This window comes from Zea mays, chromosome 1 (genome assembly GCF_902167145.1).
Source record: "Zea mays cultivar B73 chromosome 1, Zm-B73-REFERENCE-NAM-5.0, whole genome shotgun sequence".
NCBI lineage: Eukaryota > Viridiplantae > Streptophyta > Magnoliopsida > Poales > Poaceae > Zea > Zea mays.
In genome coordinates, this window is record NC_050096.1 from 65764714 (window position 1) to 65783445 (window position 18732).

Genomic DNA, 18732 nt, shown 5'->3' on the forward strand with positions numbered 1-18732 from the left:
ATTTATGTTGATGATATCATATTTGGGTCTACTAACAAATCTACTTGTGAAGGGTTTAGTAGGATTATGATTCAAAAATTCGAGATGTCGATGATGAGGGAGTTGAAGTATTTCCTAGGATTTCAAGTGAAGCAACTCCAAGAGGGCACCTTCATCAGCCAAACCAAGTACACTCAAGATATACTTACCAAGTTTGGAATGAAGGATGTTGTCGGAGAGGAAATCTCCGGCCGGGTGGCGGAATGCACCCGCCCTAAATCCTTAGATGAGAAGGGGCCTATGCATTTTTCCTGTTAGGTGGAAACGGGAAGAACACACAAGGGTTTAAAGTGGTTCGGGCCGTCGGAGCGTAATACCCTACTCCACTGTGTGTTGTATTGAACTTGAGAGCTTGTGTGAACTTGTGAGTGTCTGAGTGAGTCTGTGTCTGAGCCTTCTTGAACCTATGTTGTAACGGTGGATGCCTCCCCTTTTATAGTTAAGGGGGACACGTACAAGGGTACTGAGCCCCGACATGTGGGCCCAGGGACATAACGGATGTAATACTTGGAGCAACTAATGTTCGTTGCTGGTGCAATCTTCTTGCGCCCTGACATCCGTGATCTGCGTAGTATTGGCGTGCAGGAGAAGCTTTCCTGGCAACGTATAAGTGCTTATGGACACAGTATTATGCAAAATTCTGAAATCATTTTTGATTTACTATGCAAAATTCCGAAATCATTTTTCAGCATAGTTACATTCTACTTCTATATTCTGTTTAACTTTTTCTTATGCTGTTAGTAAATGTATTTGCTTTGAGAATGATATAAGAAGAATATATTCAATTACCAATCTATGTGACAACCGAGGGAGATAATGGAATTTTAGCTATGCTGGTGTCAGTTGAAGCTATTTGAGGTGAAGTTGTAATAGAGAAGCGGATTTGCCATGTGACACTCTCCTCTCCAACTCCATCAAGCTTGGCATCTCTCTTTCATCCCTGGCAGATTAGGGTGAGGGAATTTTTGGGTTGAGGATTCAGACCTTTGAGGGAAGGAAGGTCAGCTCGGTGGTGGAGGTGGTTGCTGGGTGTAATGATAAGGTGGTAGGGATGCTGTGGTGGAGGATTGGTAGGGTTGGTGCGGGGGTAATTCACTCGACAGGTTAGCGCAGCTGTGTGGAACGGCAGCGGTTCTGGCTGCAGGAAATGGGAGGAGGACAAGACGGAGGCTGCCAATGGAGATAGGGGGAGGTGAGTAGGCAGAGCCCTGGGGTCCTCCTTGGGGCGTGGACGCGTGGTTGTAGGAAGAATATGATGGTTGGATGAAAAGGGCAAAAGGTAAAAGAAAGGAGAGCCCCTGGATGGAATATTCTAATAAGATCCAATGTCCCAAAATTTGAGTATGGGTAGACAGGTGGTAGAGATCAACACATAGATATCCACTAGGTGCACCCTAGAAAAGCTTGTCACCAAGGTCATCATGTGAATTCTTCACATTGGTGCTTTGTTCACTAGTATGAGTTTTTTTTTTGCTTTAAAAAATCCTTTTTTATATATTTCTCTTTGCGTTATTGACTTACCGTATGTCTGCCAGTTTTGGTGCATTGCAAGATACTGTTTTTTTTTCTTATCAAATGTTCATTTGTTCTTCATACAATTATTCTTGGTTCAGGTGTGAAGGGTTCTCTACTTATCCAAGGACATATGACCTTATACATTCTAATGGCATCTTCAGCTTGTACCAAAACAAGTAAGCATGTGGCATCTGTAAATTTGCAGTGGGACAAGTTTGTGAATAAAATAAAACTTCCTAACTAATATCTGTGTTCTTGAACAGATGTCAGTTTGAAGATATACTCCTGGAAATGGACAGAATCTTACGGCCGGAGGGTGCAGTCATAATTCGTGACAAGGTTGATGTTCTTGTAAAAGTGGAGAAAATAGCCAATGCCATGAGGTGGAAGACAAGATTGGCTGATCATGAGGGTGGCCCTCTTGTACCTGAGAAGATACTCTTCGCGGTCAAGCAATACTGGACCGTTGCAAAAACAAGCAGCTAACATTATTCGTATTTTATTTTTTTCTCCAGTCACAGGTAACTTGGTCCCTGGATGTGTTTATTGGGGGGAAAATCTGCCGGTTTGAAAATCATCATCCCATGTTTGTTACTAAAAATAGAAAACGAGCTTACAATCACCCTGGAGGATGGTAAGTTATGCGGGACCTAGTTGTGAACTTGTGATTTGGTTATTCCACTGTTGCAGAGATGCAGAAGACATGCCAAAAGGATCAATTGGCCTTGCACTAGTGACTCATATAGTCATATCTGATCGGACAGATGCAGCTGCTTATAATTGGAACCCTGCAGCAGTCCAGGAAGTTATGAACTAGCAGTGGACTTACAGTTTTGTATAGGATACTCATTTACCTCTACACGCACCTCTTTTTTGTTGTTGTATCTCAGAATCCCATCAAATGGATTGCATGTGGACCTATAAGGTCTTTTTCGGTGTTAAATATTGCATAATTCACCATAGGATGATTCGTGTGGTAGGTTTATTTGTAATAAACTCGAAGGAATAACTGTGATGGTGTACAGAACAAAGGACACAAGATTTAAATATATTCATGCAGCCAAATCGTTGTACTCTATGACATGTTGGGGTGATTGATGATTGTATTGCATATAGATGAGCTGATGTCGTAAGGTGGTGTCATGAGTTGTCTTTATATGTATACTAGGTGGATGCCCGTGCGTTGCAACGGAAACATATCGTCGGGATAGGGAACATGACTCCTACCAATCTGGTATCAAAGGTCTCGACGATCATGAGCTTTGCCGCTGCCCCCAGGCAGCAGCCACTGCCAGTATCAGGCGGCCCCCTAGCAACGTCCAGCGCGCTAGTCACAGCCCCTGTTTCGTCGGGAGCCATGATGTTTCGCCGATAATCCCCCAAATACCCAGCCTCCTTGTCGGGCAGCGCCACTGGAGGCATGGCGGCCCCGTAGCCGATGGCGGCCACATCTTCTAGGTGGAGTACGCTCTTGAGACCGTCTGCGGCACGAACACCGTTGTCCTCCATTCCCCTGTTCACCAAATTAGTCCTAATAAGTCCAGTCTATATAAAGACATTCAAGAAGACAGCGAAGCAGTTCCCTGCCTGATGCTGTCCTAGCTAGCTGCCTACAATCTAGGAATCTGTCTGTCTACATATCACTGTTGGTGCATGTGTGTGCCCGGCTGGCGGTGTTGTTCCGTGGCCGGTGAGCGGCAGGGACGAGGGACCTGCATGTGCGGCGTTTGGCGGTTCCCACGCTCCAAATTGCTGGTCGGGGACTCGTTCCTCACATCACGGGCAGGGACTGCGGAGGGCGGATGGGGATTGCGGAGTTCGTGGCGGGAACTGCGGCGGGCGGGCGGATCGCGGCTGTCGTGTCTGACGGGGTAGGGAGACGGGGGCAGTCTACATTGCTCGTAGAGATTTTTGGAGGAACCATTATTGAGAGGCCGTTGTCTTTTGCAGAGAGCTACTAACCGTACAATGGATGTGATGTTTGCCAGCAGCAAATCTCGTGTTGCTGCTCTTGTTTTGGTAGAGCACCTGCTGCTGCCGACGATGCAAGGTTTCTGATCCTGTGTGGGATCTAGCCATGAGCTGGTTGGTTTCTGCTGCTACCAAGCTTGGCATTTTAGACTTCTTGGGCTGCACTAATGCACAAGATGGCAACGATCTGGGCACAACTTTCTTCTCATGAGTAGACTTGGGCGTCATCAGGTAGCTGTTCGCCAAGTGTTGTGCCGACTGGCTCAAAGATGCCTGCTCAGTACTGGACATGGACACCACAAATTGGTTGTTCTTTTGGAAATTATCCTTGACTGCATTCTTCAGCTCATCGGTAGAACTGCTTAACTGCTGTGTTAATCCATTGTCCTGCACCTGGCAAGTGATGTCCTGCGCCTGGTAGCCTGATATAAATCACTCAGCATCTGGCAAGTGATGAGGACAGGAGATCATCTGCCCATTAACTACTTTGACTGCCAGTCTGCGATCTAATGTCTGAACACCTGACTACCTTGGCTGCCATTTGTCACTTATAAAAATATGTGACGATCCTGAATAAATGAGAATGAGGAGCTCATGTTGCTGGACAGTACCTCGAAGATGCAGTGTAGTAGCTGTGTCCACTTCCGACCATGCATTTTCAATTCCTCATCATAGCAGCAACCGCAAGGTGGCGACGAGCAAGCATTCGCCTCTGTGCACCCATCAGAGTCTGCAAAATCCACAGGCACACATAACACAGGTCGACAACTTTCTACTGGCAGTACTTCGTTGATGAGTTCCTGCTCCCATTTGTACTGCTTCATTTGATTCTCTTCAAGCTCAGAGTGAGTTAGAACATACTGATTGTAGTTACCAGTGTATAACTTGAGAACCTCATAAACCCCTATGGTGAAAGACGACCATGGGATTGGACGTAAATTAGCACGGCCACACCCAAACTCACAGTGCAAATGTGGTGGTGGCCAAGGTTGCCGATGTGGAACTGCATCCCAGCTGAAAGCACTGTGTATGAGGTTGAAGCAATTCATCAAACACCTGTTGGGCGTAGTGGCGAGAACCTCGTCCTCCTTGCTCATTTGTGTGTACGATCGCATACACAGCTAACAGCGCCACCGCCGCAGCCGCCGTAGCGGGGGAAGGGCACGAAGCCGGCCTTGATGGAGCCGACAGCGACCTCCAGGTCGTCGTAGTGCGCCGCGACGTCGGCCACCGTCCTCCCGGGCAGCACCGCGGCCACGCGCTCCCACCGGTCCGCCGCGCGGAGATGGACGAGCAGCATCCCGGCGCCCAGAACGAGCGGCTCGCCGGCCTCCGAGTTCGAGCGACCTGCGAGGCACGGGCCATACGAGGAAAGCGGTTACACTCGGCGAGGTGTGCGCGCGGCGAGAGAGCTCACCGGGGTCGATCGGATCTCTTGGCCGGGACTGCGGTGGGGCGGGGGAAGAGGGTTCGCCGACGAACGGAGCCGGGCGCGGGGTGCTGCTACGGCGACGTCGAGGATGAGGAGGAGGAAGAGGAGCCGCGGGCGGGAGAGGGGGGGGGGGCGCTGGATCCGCGGGCGGTCCGCCGCGCGGAGATGGACGAGCAGCATCCCGGCGCCCAGCACGAGCGGCTCGCCGGTCTCCGAGTCCGAGCGACCTGCGAGGCACGGGCCATACGAGGAAAGCGGTTACACTCGGCGAGGTGTGCGCGCGGCGAGAGAGCTCACCGGGGTCGGCCGGATCTCTTGGCCGGGACTGAGGTGGGGCGGGGGAAGTGGGTTCGCCGACGAACGGAGCCAGGCGCGAGGTGCTGCTACGGCGACGTCGAGGATGAGGAGCCGCGGGGGGGGGGGGGGGGGTGAATCGCGGCAGGGGGGCGTGCGCGGGTTTCGCGGCGTGGGCTGGTTAGGGCGGGGATAGTCTACACTTTGCTCTTAATAGTTGTAGAGATTAAAAAAATCAGACATTGGTTCCCTCCGGGGCAAAATGAGACCAGCGGCACCACCGTGCCAACTTTCCCAACCCAAACTCAGACGCGTCCCCCAGTCCCCACCTCCGTCGCCGATGACACCGCGCGCCCCGCAGCTTCGGCACCACCCGCCGCACCTCCTCCTCGCCGAGGCCGTTGCCTCCTGGCACCCCTTCCACAAGAAGCCCTGTCGCTCGGACCGCTCCACCGCTCCCCCTTCCTCGGCCCGCCTCCCTGATGCGGAGACTCCGACGCCTGCCCCCTCGGGGGGCGCTAGCGGCGGATCCTTCCGGTGGTTCGGGCTCCGCAAGCGACGCCGCCGCGGTGCGGGCTCGCGGTCCGTGTCCGGCCGCAGCAGCGACCGCCGGAGATCTGGCACGTGCTCCGACTTCCATTTCACGTGCGGCGCCGATGGTGGTGGTGGCGGCGGCGGCGCCACTGACTCCAGTGGGGAGATGTGGGCGTCAGATGTCGGGGAGGTGCGGATGAGGGACGTGTCGATGGCGACGGAGTTCGGCCCGGCGCCCGTTAGCGGGGTTGGTGTCGGAGGTGGTGGGGTCGGCGCTGCAGCGGAGGCAGCGGCCACCGATTCTGGGTACGGGAGCGAACCTGGGTACCGTGGAGACGTGGAGCTGGGATACAGAGATGAAATGGACGAAGAAGATGAGGATGGGAGGCAACAGCTGTTCTGGGACGAGGTGATTGGAGGTGATAAGCGTCTTTGAATTCAATTACTTGGATAGTCACTGCCTTTTAGTATCCTCGACTCGCGGGCGGGCGGTGAATCGCGGCGGGGGGGGGGGGTTTCGCGGCGTGGGCTGGTTAGGGCGGAGGCAGTCTACACTTTGCTCTTAATAGTTGTAGAGATTTTATTAGATCTCTCATCTTTCAGGAGGGTCCTCACCTCTCTTTATGTATGCAGGGGCTAGAGCTACAAGGCGATTATATATTATAGATCTAATCAGGCTATAATTTACGTATAAATCCATAACCAAGTAGAACTTCATTTTGTATTTATGAGGAATACGTCTTTTTGCACCGCATGTCTTTCATGACGTGCGCTCATGCAAGAGTCGAATGTTTAGCTTTCATGTGCTCAAGAAATCGTATGTGATATAGTTCTCATGGCCTTCCTATTTGACCTTGGTTACTATATACTGAGATCACAATGTTTTTTTTTCTTTTTTTTTCTTTGTTCCGTTTGGTATAATAATAAGGATACATGTTCAATAGTTTCTCACGCCTTCTTTTTTTTCTTTGTTCCGTTTGCACCGCATGTCTCCTTCATGTTCCGGAGTCTAACGGTTGGGCCTAACTAATAAGTAGAGGAGGCAAGAACGCCCGCTGGGCCGCGGCCCATTAACGTAGCACCAGACGGATGCAGCAGCCAAGCGCTCGCACGGCACGGGGGATGCAGTGCGTTCAGCTTCATCCGTTTTCAGTTAGTCCCACCTCGCCCAGCCAAAGCAGCACGGAGGCGCGCGCTCGCTACATAAGGAGACGGAGGCCGGCTGTAGAAATCATACCTTTCTCGGCCTTTTGGCTAAGATCAAGTGTAGTATCTGTTCTTATCAGTTTAATATCTGATATGTGGACTATGTGTCCACTTCGATATTAAATTTATTTTTTGTGGGGGAGGGCTCGCTACAGCGGCTTGCCACTGGAGCCCTCGAGCGTCGCTCGGCCGTTGCACTATAGGCTGAGCCAGGCGCGCCCCAACCAATGCAATTTGAGCTTTAAGTATGTTTTTAGACGCGGCAAAATGTAAGGTTGCATATGTATATATATATGAGTCAGTAAATTTGGTCGTAAATTATGAAGCTAGTATCGCCCACAAATTAGTCATCAAACATCATGCCGGTAAGTAGTAGCAGTGAACGTCGTGACGCCCAAAATAGCATGTTCCTGTGTTGCCCGGAGAGACCCGCCTGTTCAGGTCCAGGCACACGACGGCGCAGTCGTCCACCATGGACGTCGGGTACTTGCGCCGACCGATCAGCTGCCTCGCCGCCTAGGACGGGTCGGGCGCCGATGACACGAGCTTCACCACCTCCTTGTTCGACAGCACGTCCCAAACCAAACCTGCAACAGGTAAAGAGAACCATAACATCTGAGAGCTTTCCTCTACTGTGTAAACAAACCATTATCAGCTAAAACTCTATTGAACCGTCTTAGATAGGTACTGCTGGAAAAGTGTCATACCAATCAAAAATCATTGATAGTTATAATGTGTGAGGGTCGGACGTGCCACGGGCGATAGAAGCAGCAAGCTAAGTTGTCACAAGCTTTTCACCGAACACCTTGTATACATGAACTAAACATAATCAAGTTTCACCTTGTATGCATGAACTAAACAGAATCAAGTTTCAGACCAGACAACCACAAGATGTCCAGCACTACAACAACGCTATATGCACAACAATCAGGTCACTACACCATCAATCCCATCATCAGATCACCAACATATCAAAATAACACATATATATGCCCCTCATGCCAACATGACCATACAACAGCAACGATATGGCTCCAATAGCAAGCAAGATGATGAACAATCAGCACATATGACAAATAAAATATCCAAGCAAGTGAAGACACATAGATTTACGTGAGAAACTCCTTGCGGAGAGAAAACTCACGGGCGACAATGAACAAAACCCCACTATGAAGATGAAGAGTACAAGAGGTGGGAGCCAATAGGTGTGGGGAGACTCCAGATCCCCAAATCACTCTCTCAAATATTTGGATTTGGTGCCTCTCAAACTCCACTCTCCTTTCTCTAAGCCTAGCTCTCTCTTCTCTGGTTTTCCCAAATGAGCTAGTCGTTCTGGACAAGCTTCCCACGGAAAACAGAGCAGCATACGGGTTGCACTTATTAGGGCTAGTTTGACCTTTTTGCAGAATAACTCATGCTAACCCCAAGGTTGTTGGACACAACCGACCCTCGTGTGAAATTGGAGCTCCTCACCCCAAGGGTTGGCTGGAGTTGCCGACCACATAATGGATGTAGGTAAATATAAATTCAGTTAGAGTGATAAAAATGCTTAGTTAAGGACATTTTCAACATGACTAAACTAAAGGGAATGTAATTCACAACCACCCTCAACATTCTTCTATCTGCCATGTTTTAGTGACTGCGCATGAGATGTCTACTTTAAAATATTTAGCCGAACAGATTTACTGTCATGTAACCCCCTTTTTGTATACAATTCTCTTGAGAACTATTTGTTGATAAATTAATTTTAAGCTATTGGTTTTGCATATCCTTGACATGACTGCAATTTTCTTAGCAGTTACATGCTTCCTTACATACTAAGTTCTCGGTAATTTTGGTGCGATTTTCTTTGCTAATGTACAATGTTTTCTTGTTTGTCGATGACTCGATGGACTAGTTGTAATTTGGGGGCCTTGCCATTAAAACTTTGTAGACTACTCTCGATGAAATAAACTCTAAACATAGCACAAGATTTACCAAAGTCAATCATTTTTATAGCCTTTTGAGGCAGAATAAATCTCTTTCGCCAATAAATCAATTGTTTGTTATGATGATAGTTTCTATATTTCCTTAAAAATAAGGAATGTAAGGTCATGGGAATAAGGAAGATTGGGCTACAAAGGCTAAGGCATGGGTTGCTGCTAAATCTGTTACGGGAAACCAACATATTCAATAGCATGCCATATCTACAAGTAGAATTGGAGGTCATCATAATTGTTACCATTATCAGTATCAACAACTAGCTAGTCTGCCCACATAAGTTATAGAAGCTTTGCACCCACCAGTACCTCAATCAAGTATTCATCATATGCCATTTCTAATGACATGTCAACAGAGCGAAACAAACCATTTATTATATGAAGTATCTTATTGCCTTTGGTCTATATATTTTACGTACGGATGTGCAAGTTTTAGAATGGAGCTGAAGATTATATTGCAGATAAGAGGTCCAATGGTGTCTCCAGAAAAAAATTGGTTCGTTTTCGTCCACCTGTGAGCAGGAGATCACCTACAACAGAATTGACAATAAAAATGGAAAACAGTGTACCTCAATTGGGTTTAGAGGAATAAGATCATCCTCCGGTGCCATGGATGTCCTCCTAAGCAAGCGACGCTTCCCCAGCGGTGCCGACTCAGGTCCGTTGGAGTGGGGGGGGGAGGATATTGGAGGTTATTCTTGCTGCCTTGGCCCCCATCCCATCGAGGCGGCGTCCACCCCGGTCTCTCGCGTCCTCGTGGCCATGACCTCCTCCATTCAAAAACCCTGAGCACACGAGGGTGAAACGAAGAGAGCCACAACCACAAGAAAGGTCGAGGAGCTCTACCGACGCGGACGTCGAGAGCGAGGGGAGGGCGAAGATAGAAAATAGAAAACAATCACCCTAAAGGATGGTAAGTTACGTGGGATCTAGTTGTGAACTTGTGATTTGGCTATTCCACTAGTGTGGTGTCGAGGTGCAGAAGACATGCCAAAAGGATCAATTGACCTTGTACTAGTGAGTTGAATGTATAGTTTTCATGTGTTCAATAAATCCTATGTGATCTTGACTACTAATGAGACCACAATGTTTTTTTCTTTATTTTCTGTGTGTGTGGGTGTAAGTTGGGTCTTCCAGGGCTCGCGACATAGGGAGATCTGTGCATATTCATCAACCATAGTTTTTTAGTTTGTGTACAGGAACAACACACGAAATTCTCGAGGAAACTCTTAGGCAACCAGATGCTCTCACTTAATATCTGGAGCACCTTGCCATTTTTGTCTGACCGCTCTTTGGATTTTGGATCGGTTGCGGATTCCAGCATAAGTGTAGGCCCTTTTGTTTGTTGCATTTGGTATAATAAGAAGGGTTTTTTACATCTGTATCTTTAGTTTTGGCACAGGCCTCATTGCTACCCTTAGTTTTCGGACGACCTCAACCATACACATGCCTCTCTCCTTTCCTCATTCATGCCCTCCCACGCCGTTTCCGTCACTTGCCGTCGACTGACGTGTGGACCCAAATTTGTCTCAGTCGTTTTCCTCTCTATCCGGGCGATTCCCCGAACCCCGATTCCCCATTCCTCTCCTCCCTCCCCGAATCCGAGCTCGGCGCGGCGCTCCTGCGCGCGCGGACGCGGCCTGCGGACGCGGCGGCCTGCGCAACGCACGGAAGCGGCTCGGCGCGTTGGCCTGCGCGCGCGGAAGCTACTCGGCTCGGCTGCCTGCGGGTCCTCTCCCTCGTCCGTGCCTCTGCTGCTCCTTCGTGCCTCCGAGCCCGCCGATTCCCCATTCACCTCCTCCAACCCAGGACCCGACGCGACGGCCTGCGAATCCCCGAATCCGAGCTCGCGCGGCGGCCTACGGCGGCCCATTCCTCTCCTCCCTCCCCGAATCCGAGCTCGGCGCGGCGGACTGCGCAGCGCGCGGACGCGGCTCAGCGGGCGGCCTACGCGCGCGGTCGCAGCTGGGCGGGCGGTCTGCGCAGCGCGCGGACGTGGCTCGGCAGACGGCCTGCGCAGCGCGCGGACGCGGCTCGGCGGGCGTCCTACGGGCGCGGCTGAAAGTCGCGCTAGAGGGGGGTGGATAGGCGAAACCTGAAAATTAAAACTTTATCCCCCAACTAGATCCCTTGATTAGTGGTTAGAACAAGATATACAATTATCGGAGTATAAAAACTAAGTCCTTGCTTGTAAAGAGTATTGCTTTCAAATAATGCGGAATTGATAAATCAATACTACTAATAAGTCTATGAGAATAAATCACAAGGGCTTAGATAAGAAGAGTAATGCCACGAGTTCTTACTTGCAATGTGTTGCCTCACTAAATGAGAATTTAACTTAAGGCAACACCAAATAAGTTTAGCAAAGAATAGTGCAAAGAAAAACTTAGAGTGAGGGAAAACAAACAAATCACAAGCAATAAACACAATGGACACGGGTGATTTGTTTTACCGAGGTTCGGCCCTCGAAGGCCTAGTCCCCGTTGAGGAGTCCACTTAAGGACGAGTCTTTTTCAACCCTTTCCCTCTCTCCACTGATCACCCAAGGATCGGCGAGCTCTTCTTCTTCTCAAGGATCACTCTCGATCCCACAAGGACCACCACACTCTTTGGTGTCTCTTGCTAGCTTTTACAAGCCTCCAGAACTTTGGAGGAAGTTCAATGGGAGTCAAAACTCCACGCGCAAATGTACACAAAGATGTAGCACACACTATCTCTCAATGAATCTCACAAGGCACTAGTGCTAAAGTCAAATGAGTAGCTCTCTATTGCTAGTTCTCTCTTTTGTGGCACTTGTGTTTGTTGTAGTGGTCTAAATCTTGTGTATAGGATGGATCAATGAATATATGTGGTTGGGAGGGCTTGAGTATGTCAACTAGATGACTTGGAATGTTGCTTGGGCTCCCACGCCTTGAAGTGGCCGGTTGGGGTGGTATTTATAGTCCTCAACCACCCATATAGCCGTTGGGGCGCATCTGCCAGAAATTGCACTGGCGGACGGTCCGCGGCTAGGGCCCGGACGATCCGCGACCCTCCAACGGTCGATTCTGACATCTTCAACGGATACTTCTGACAGATCAACGGTTAGATCAACGACTATCTGCCTCGGTGACACCACGCGGACGGTCCGCCCTTGGTCCCGGACGGTCCGCGCGAGCTATATAATTCCTTTTGCTCAACTTGTCACCTTCGGGCTGAATCAGGTCTTCACCTGCGGACTGTCCTGAATTATAGCCGGACGGTCCGCGAGTTGTAGCTGGACGGTCCGTGGTTTATTCGGACTGTCCCTAATTTATAGTTCCTAGTCGAAGTCAAAGCGGTGTCGCGGACGGTCCGCCGCAAGGGCCCAGACGGTCCGCGCGTGGTCTCGGACGGTGCTTGCTCTTCCATCGGACGGTCCGCAGTAGAGACACATGTTTTTGCATTGGTTCTGTCTGAGGTTTATTTAGGTGTCGCGGACGGTCTGCCGCAAAGACCCGGATGGTCCGCGCTTGGCCTGATTTTCCAAAAAGCTTCTCCTGTCCGGAATAATCTACGGTATTCCGGACAGTCCATTTAGTATAGTTGTAGATGAACCTTTGGCACCTGTAGAGCATATAATCTAGAGCAAACTAGTTAGTCCAATTATTTGTGTTGAGCAATTCAACCACCAAAATCATTTAGGAAAAGGTTTGAGCCTATTTCCCTTTCAATCTCCCCCTTTTTGGTGATTGATGCCAACACAAACCAAAGCAAATATATAAGTGCAGAATTGAACTAGTTTGCATAAGGTAAGTGCAAAGGTTACTTGGAATTAGACCAATTTTCATTTAATGTTTTAGACCATGCTTGCACCAATTGTTTTGTTTTTGCAAACTCTTTTGGAAATTCTTTTCAAAGTGTTTTGCAAAACAGTCAAAGAATAAATGAATAAGATTTTGAGAAGCATTTTCAAGATTTGAAATTTTCTCCCCCTGTTTCAAATGCTTTTCCTTTGACTAAACAAAACTCCCCCTCAATGAAATCCTCCTCTTAGTGTTCAAGAGGGTTTTAAGATATCAATTTTGAAAATACTACTTTCTCCCCCTTTTGAACACAATAAGATACCAATTTGAAATTTACCAATTGAAAATCATTAGTTTTGAAATTAGGAGGGTGGTGCGGTCCTTTTGCTTTGGGCTAATACTTTCTCCCCCTTTGGCATGAATCGCCAAAAACGGATACTTAGAATGAGATATAAGCCCTTCTTTAACTACTTTCTCCCCTTTGGCAAATAAAACATGAGTGAAGATTATACCAAAGACGGAGAGACGGCGGGATACCGGCAAGGAGTGGATAATACCAATTGAAGCGATGTCTTTGCCGAATACTCCATTTCCCTTTCAATTTAAGACTTAATACATGAGATGCTCATGAAAACATATTAGTCTTAGCCTTGGCATAAAGAGAGATAAGAAATATGCAAATGTACCAAAAGAAAGAGATATGATTAAAAGGATATGTCAATTAAGCTTAAACAATTCTTATATGATATAGATTGCTCCCCCTAAATATGTGCTTTGAGAGGAATACAAATTTTTGGTCTTAAATGCCAAGTGCACATACTTAGGTTAATGAGATCATATCTATATCATAGAGAATGTGAAGTGCATTGTGTCATATTATAAGTGTGATGCTCATGACAGTTTATGCACTTATGAAAGCATGTTATAAATATCTCAAGCATTCACCCTTAAGGATTTCAAGGAGGCTTAAGGACCATCCACCTTCTGAACAAAGGCAGCTTATCCTCGTTACAAGGTTAAGCTTTAAGCTCCTTGACAATAAAATTACTTCATCCAGTTTAAACAAAGATGTAAAAAATGAATGTTTGAGAAGTTAAACTAGGTATGAAACAGGGTTAATGCATGAACATGCTTTCTCTTCCTTTTAAACATGATATGCAATTAATGTAGGAAGATTTTAGGTACATGTATGAATGAGATGGAGTAGTTTTACCCTTTTGTACCTTCACATAGAGATGCTCTCTTCATTGTGCTTGTCCTTAGTCTTAGTCGCTTAAGACCTATACTCAAGACAATGTATGAGAATATTTTGCACAAGAGAGAGTTCTACAACTAGTGATCTTTTTCTAAGTCATTGTTTTTAGATATCAAGTAGATCACAGATTACATAAATGTATCAAGAATTCTCCTTTTAACTTAGTGCATATCAAGATAGATGTCGATTGAAAATACCAATTTAAATCAAATTGAAATTGCCTGAAGCACTAAGAAGCATAAGTGATAATTGAAGTTATTCAATGATCATACAACAGATGCGATCAAAAGAACAACATAGGCATTAGATTTTCAAACATGCTCATAAATAGGAGAATCCAATAAATATGCTACTTTAACATTGAAAGCTACAATCCTTGATAAAGGTGACATTATTTTATTAAGTTGGATTGAAATGAAGTAGCATGCCTTATGAGAAACTTGTTCTCATACAAGAGACTATATGAGATTACTAAGATAACGTGCTAGTCTCAATATAATCAAGATATAGAAATAGGCTCCCCTTAAAGATATGCATCAAGAATGGAAGAAATGGGTGGATGCACTCACTTTTAAAGGCAAATAGGGAGAAGCACTATTTATCTTGATCAAGGCTTAAAAGATTTGCAATAAACAATTTTTGCCTAGTATTCTCATAATGAAAAGATTTAGGATGCTTACAACCACACCATTGAATGTTTTGAAAATCTCATTATCCAAGTAGGTGTTGTTGCTCTTGATGTCTTCCTTTTTCATTTGAGTGTCCTCCCTTTATAGTCGACTCTTTTTCCTTCCAAACTTATTGAAAATACTTAAGAGAGATGTTAATAGCACAAGGGAGTAAATGATGAATGATGGTTTCATTAGATAGAAGATAAGAACAATTCATCATCCATAAGTCACATAGACATGAAGTAAATTTCTTAACATTAGTGCACATCAAAAGAAATATGCACTCTCTAAACATTTTGATCAATCACAGGAAATTTACTTCTTCATATTGAATTTATTAATCATCACTTGGAGGCAAGTCAATATGAGAACATATATAGCAAAGGCATGAAATAGATTCTAACGGACAAGTGCATTTTTAAGAATGAGATTGAATGCACATCTAGCCGACTTTGGTTTAATTCAGAATCTATTCTTCACATAGGTAGAATATGATAAATTAGAGTAAGCAACCATTGATGGGAACTATATTTGATTGAGAAGATGAGTTCCCATACCTTTGCTTTTACCTTCCTTCCTATGGGTGAAGAGCAACCCTTTGAGGCTTGAGGCTTTAAACTTGCACTCACTCTCTTGTAGATTTCATAAGTGAGCTCAAGAGAAATGTTAATAGCAACACAAGCACTAGTTTCCCTTTGAGTAATCATTTTGATAAGGAATGGAAAATAGATTACTAAAGCATGGAAACTTTATAATATGAACTAGGTTATTCCATGATGCATGCTTAGTTTTTGCTTACAAAACAAGCATAGATAATTCTTTTAAGATTATGGGAATAAATCTAATTCATAACATGGAGAGCGATAGATGAAGAAGAATCTTATCCAATATAAGCAAGAAGCAAAACAACATAATCATTGGATTGACTTTTCCTTTTGTGTTAAATTATGCATCTCCACAAAGAAACATACTAATGAGACTACATGGGTTACTTAGATACAAGCATTAGTCTCACTATTCTAGTTATAGAGAGAATGTTCCTTTTGTAGATGTCGTAGGGATTTGAATTCCTTACATGACATCTTATTCTTTTAGGAACTTGGAACATCTTTCTATATCTAGAATCATGGCAATAATAGGATAATAAGTGTAAAACATGCCATGAGTTACTTAATATTGTAAAACATGTAGATTGCCATAGTATAGGAATGATGAATATACAATCTACCATATGAGAGGAACTTCTTCAAAGAATGGTGATATAATTTAAAGATACTTGAAGTGCTTTATTTTTCTATGTGACTACATAAGACACATAAGAAATGATATTCTAAAATACTTGCACTTAAAAGCATAAATGTTACCATCCTTTGGCTTTCCTCCATGTTGTAGGTCTTGACTTTTCGGCATAGGATTAATTCTTTATTTCCTACAACATTAATATCTTCCCGAGATGATATGAGTTTTAGACATAATAATTTGAAATAACCTTGGGTCAATCTTAGATATGTAGATCATTGTAGATTGATAGCTTGAGTTAATAAAAATTGAATTGACTCTCTCAAGCATCCCAAAGCTTCATACCATCTCCATCTCCTGCAAAGCTTGTCAAGCATGTTTTGGTACCCATCTCTTGATGGGTCCATTATGGTTAGTTAACAAAGATCTAGGAACCCAAATGTCCTTTGCGCTAGCGTTTGGCAAATTCATTGCCTTTCTAGCACAAGTTGCAATTTTGGGTTGCCTAGTTATATATGAATCAAATGACAAGCTATGAGTGGAGGAGTTACCAATGGGACAATCACTGCATTGATGTCCCTTTTCCCGGCATGTGTAGCATAGGTGTTTTCCAAGTTTTGAAAATTTCTTCTTTCCTTGTTTGTTGCTTGCTACATGGTTAATAAAAACTTTCTTTTCTAACCCTATGCCCTTTTGTTTTAAATAGGGACAAGATTTAATAAAGTGTCCCTTCTTTGAACATTTAAAACAGAGTTTATCATCCTTGTTAATAATCAAGCCATTTTTAATATAGGGACATGATCTAATCAAATGCCCCTTTTCAAAGCATTCACTACACCTCTTATTTCTATTTGTAAGAAGTGTGACTTGATTATTACCTTGGATGTTACCTTTTATGGAGGCATTGATAGTCCCCTAGAGGGGGGGTGAATAGGGCGAAACTGAAATTTACAAATATAAATACAACTACAAGCCGGGTTAGCGTTAGAAATGTAAACGAGTCCGCGAGAGAGGGCGCAAAACAAATCGCAAGCAAATAAAGAGTGTGACACGCGGATTTGTTTTACCGAGGTTCGGTTCTCGCAAACCTACTCCCCGTTGAGGAGGCCACAAAGGCCGGGTCTCTTTCAACCCTTCCCTCTCTCAAACGATCCCGAGGACCGAGTGAGCTTCTCTTCTCAAATCAAAGCCGGGAACAAAACTTCCCCGCAAGGGCCACCACACAATTGGTGCCTCTTGCCTTGATTACAATTGAGTGTTGATCACAAGAGCAAGTGAGAAAGAAAAGAAGCAATCCAAGCGCAAGAGCTCAAAAGAACACGACAAATCTCTCTCGCTAATCACTAAAGCCTTTTGTGGAATTGGAGAGGATTTGATCTCTTTGGTGTGTCTAGAATTGAATGCTAGAGCTCTTGTAGTAGTTGGGAAGTGGAAAACTTGGATGCAATGAATGGTGGGGTGGTTGGGGTATTTATAGCCCCAACCACCAAAAGTGGCCGTTGGGAGGCTGTCTGTTCGATGGCGCACCGGACAGTCCGGTGCACACCGGACATGTCCGGTGCCCCCGCCACGTCATCACTGCCGTTGGATTCTGACCGTTGGAGCTTCTGACTTCTGGGCCCGCCTGGATGTCCGGTGCACACCGGACATCTACTGTTCCTTGTCCGGTGCGCCAGTATGGGCGCGCCTGCCTTCTGCGCGCGCAGAGCGCGCATTAAATGCGTCGCAGGTAGCCGTTGGCGCCGAAATAGCCGTTGCTCCGCTGGTACACCGGACAGTCCGATGCACACCAGACAGTCCGGTGAATTATAGCGGAGCGGCTGAAGTGAAATCCAGAGGCTGGCGAGTTCTGGAGGCCGCGCTTCCTTGGAGCACCGGACACTGTCCGGTGTACACCGGATAGTCCGGTGAATTATAGCGCGCCGGCCTGAGAAATTCCCGAAGGTGGCGAGTTCGAGTTGGAGTCCTCTCGTGCACCGGACACAGTCCGGTGGCGCACCGGACACTGTCCGGTGTACACCGGACAGTCCGGTGCCTCCAGACCAGAGGTGCCTTCGGTTGCCTCTTTGCTCCTTTGTTGAATCCAAAACTTGATCTTTTTATTGGCTGAGTGTGAACCTTTTACACCTGTATAATCTATACACTTGGGCAAACTAGTTAGTCCAATTATTTGTGTTGGGCAATTCAACCACCAAAATTATTTAGGAACTAGGTGTAAGCCTAATTCCCTTTCAATCTCCCCCTTTTTGGTGATTGATGCCAACACAAACCAAAGCAAATATAGAAGTGCATAATTGAACTAGTTTGCATAATGTAAGTGTAAAGGTTGCTTGGAATTGAGCCAATATAAATACTTACAAGATATGCATGGATTGTTTCTTACTTATAACATTTTGGACCACGCTTGCACCACATGTTTTGTTTTTGCAAATTCTTTTGTAAATCCTTTTCAAAGTTCTTTTGTGAATAGTCAAAGGTAAATGAATAAGATTTTGCAAAGCATTTTCAAGATTTGAAATTTTCTCCCCCTGTTTCAAATGCTTTTCCTTTGACTAAACAAAACTCCCCCTAAATGAGATCCTCCTCTTAGTGTTCAAGAGGGTTTTGATATATCATTTTTGAAATACTACTTTCTCCCCCTTTTGAACACGATAGGATACCAATTTATAATATTCTTGAAAACACGAAATTTTTGAAATTGGTGGTGGTGCGGTCCTTTTGCTTTGGGCTCTTACTTTCTCCCCCTTTGGCATGAATCGCCAAAAACGGAATCATTAGAGCCCTTAAAAGTGCTTTCTTCCTCTTTGGTCATAAGAAAAAGTGAGTTAAGATT

The 18732-nt window shown here is 45.7% G+C and overlaps 1 protein-coding gene, 1 long non-coding RNA gene and 1 other non-coding gene across 3 annotated transcripts; all 3 read left to right on the top strand.

Moving 5' to 3' along the window:
* Nucleotides 1-1617: 1617 nt before the first annotated feature.
* On the top strand, nucleotides 1618-2429 carry LOC109943636 (uncharacterized). The gene is made up of 2 exons (XR_002266682.2): nucleotides 1618-1730; nucleotides 1818-2429. It is a non-coding gene; the product is annotated as an uncharacterized lncRNA (long non-coding RNA).
* Nucleotides 2430-5535: 3106 nt separating this feature from the next.
* LOC103644683 (glycine-rich cell wall structural protein 2) lies at nucleotides 5536-6221 on the top strand. Its single transcript, XM_020541767.2, has one exon. It carries the CDS (start codon nucleotides 5592-5594, stop codon nucleotides 6219-6221), a length of 630 nt encoding a protein of 209 aa, XP_020397356.1. The 5' UTR covers nucleotides 5536-5591.
* Nucleotides 6222-7018: 797 nt separating this feature from the next.
* On the top strand, nucleotides 7019-7215 carry LOC111590671 (U2 spliceosomal RNA). The gene has a single exon (XR_004855712.1). It is a non-coding gene; the product is annotated as a U2 spliceosomal RNA (small nuclear RNA).
* The last annotated feature ends 11517 nt before the right edge of the window (nucleotides 7216-18732 follow it).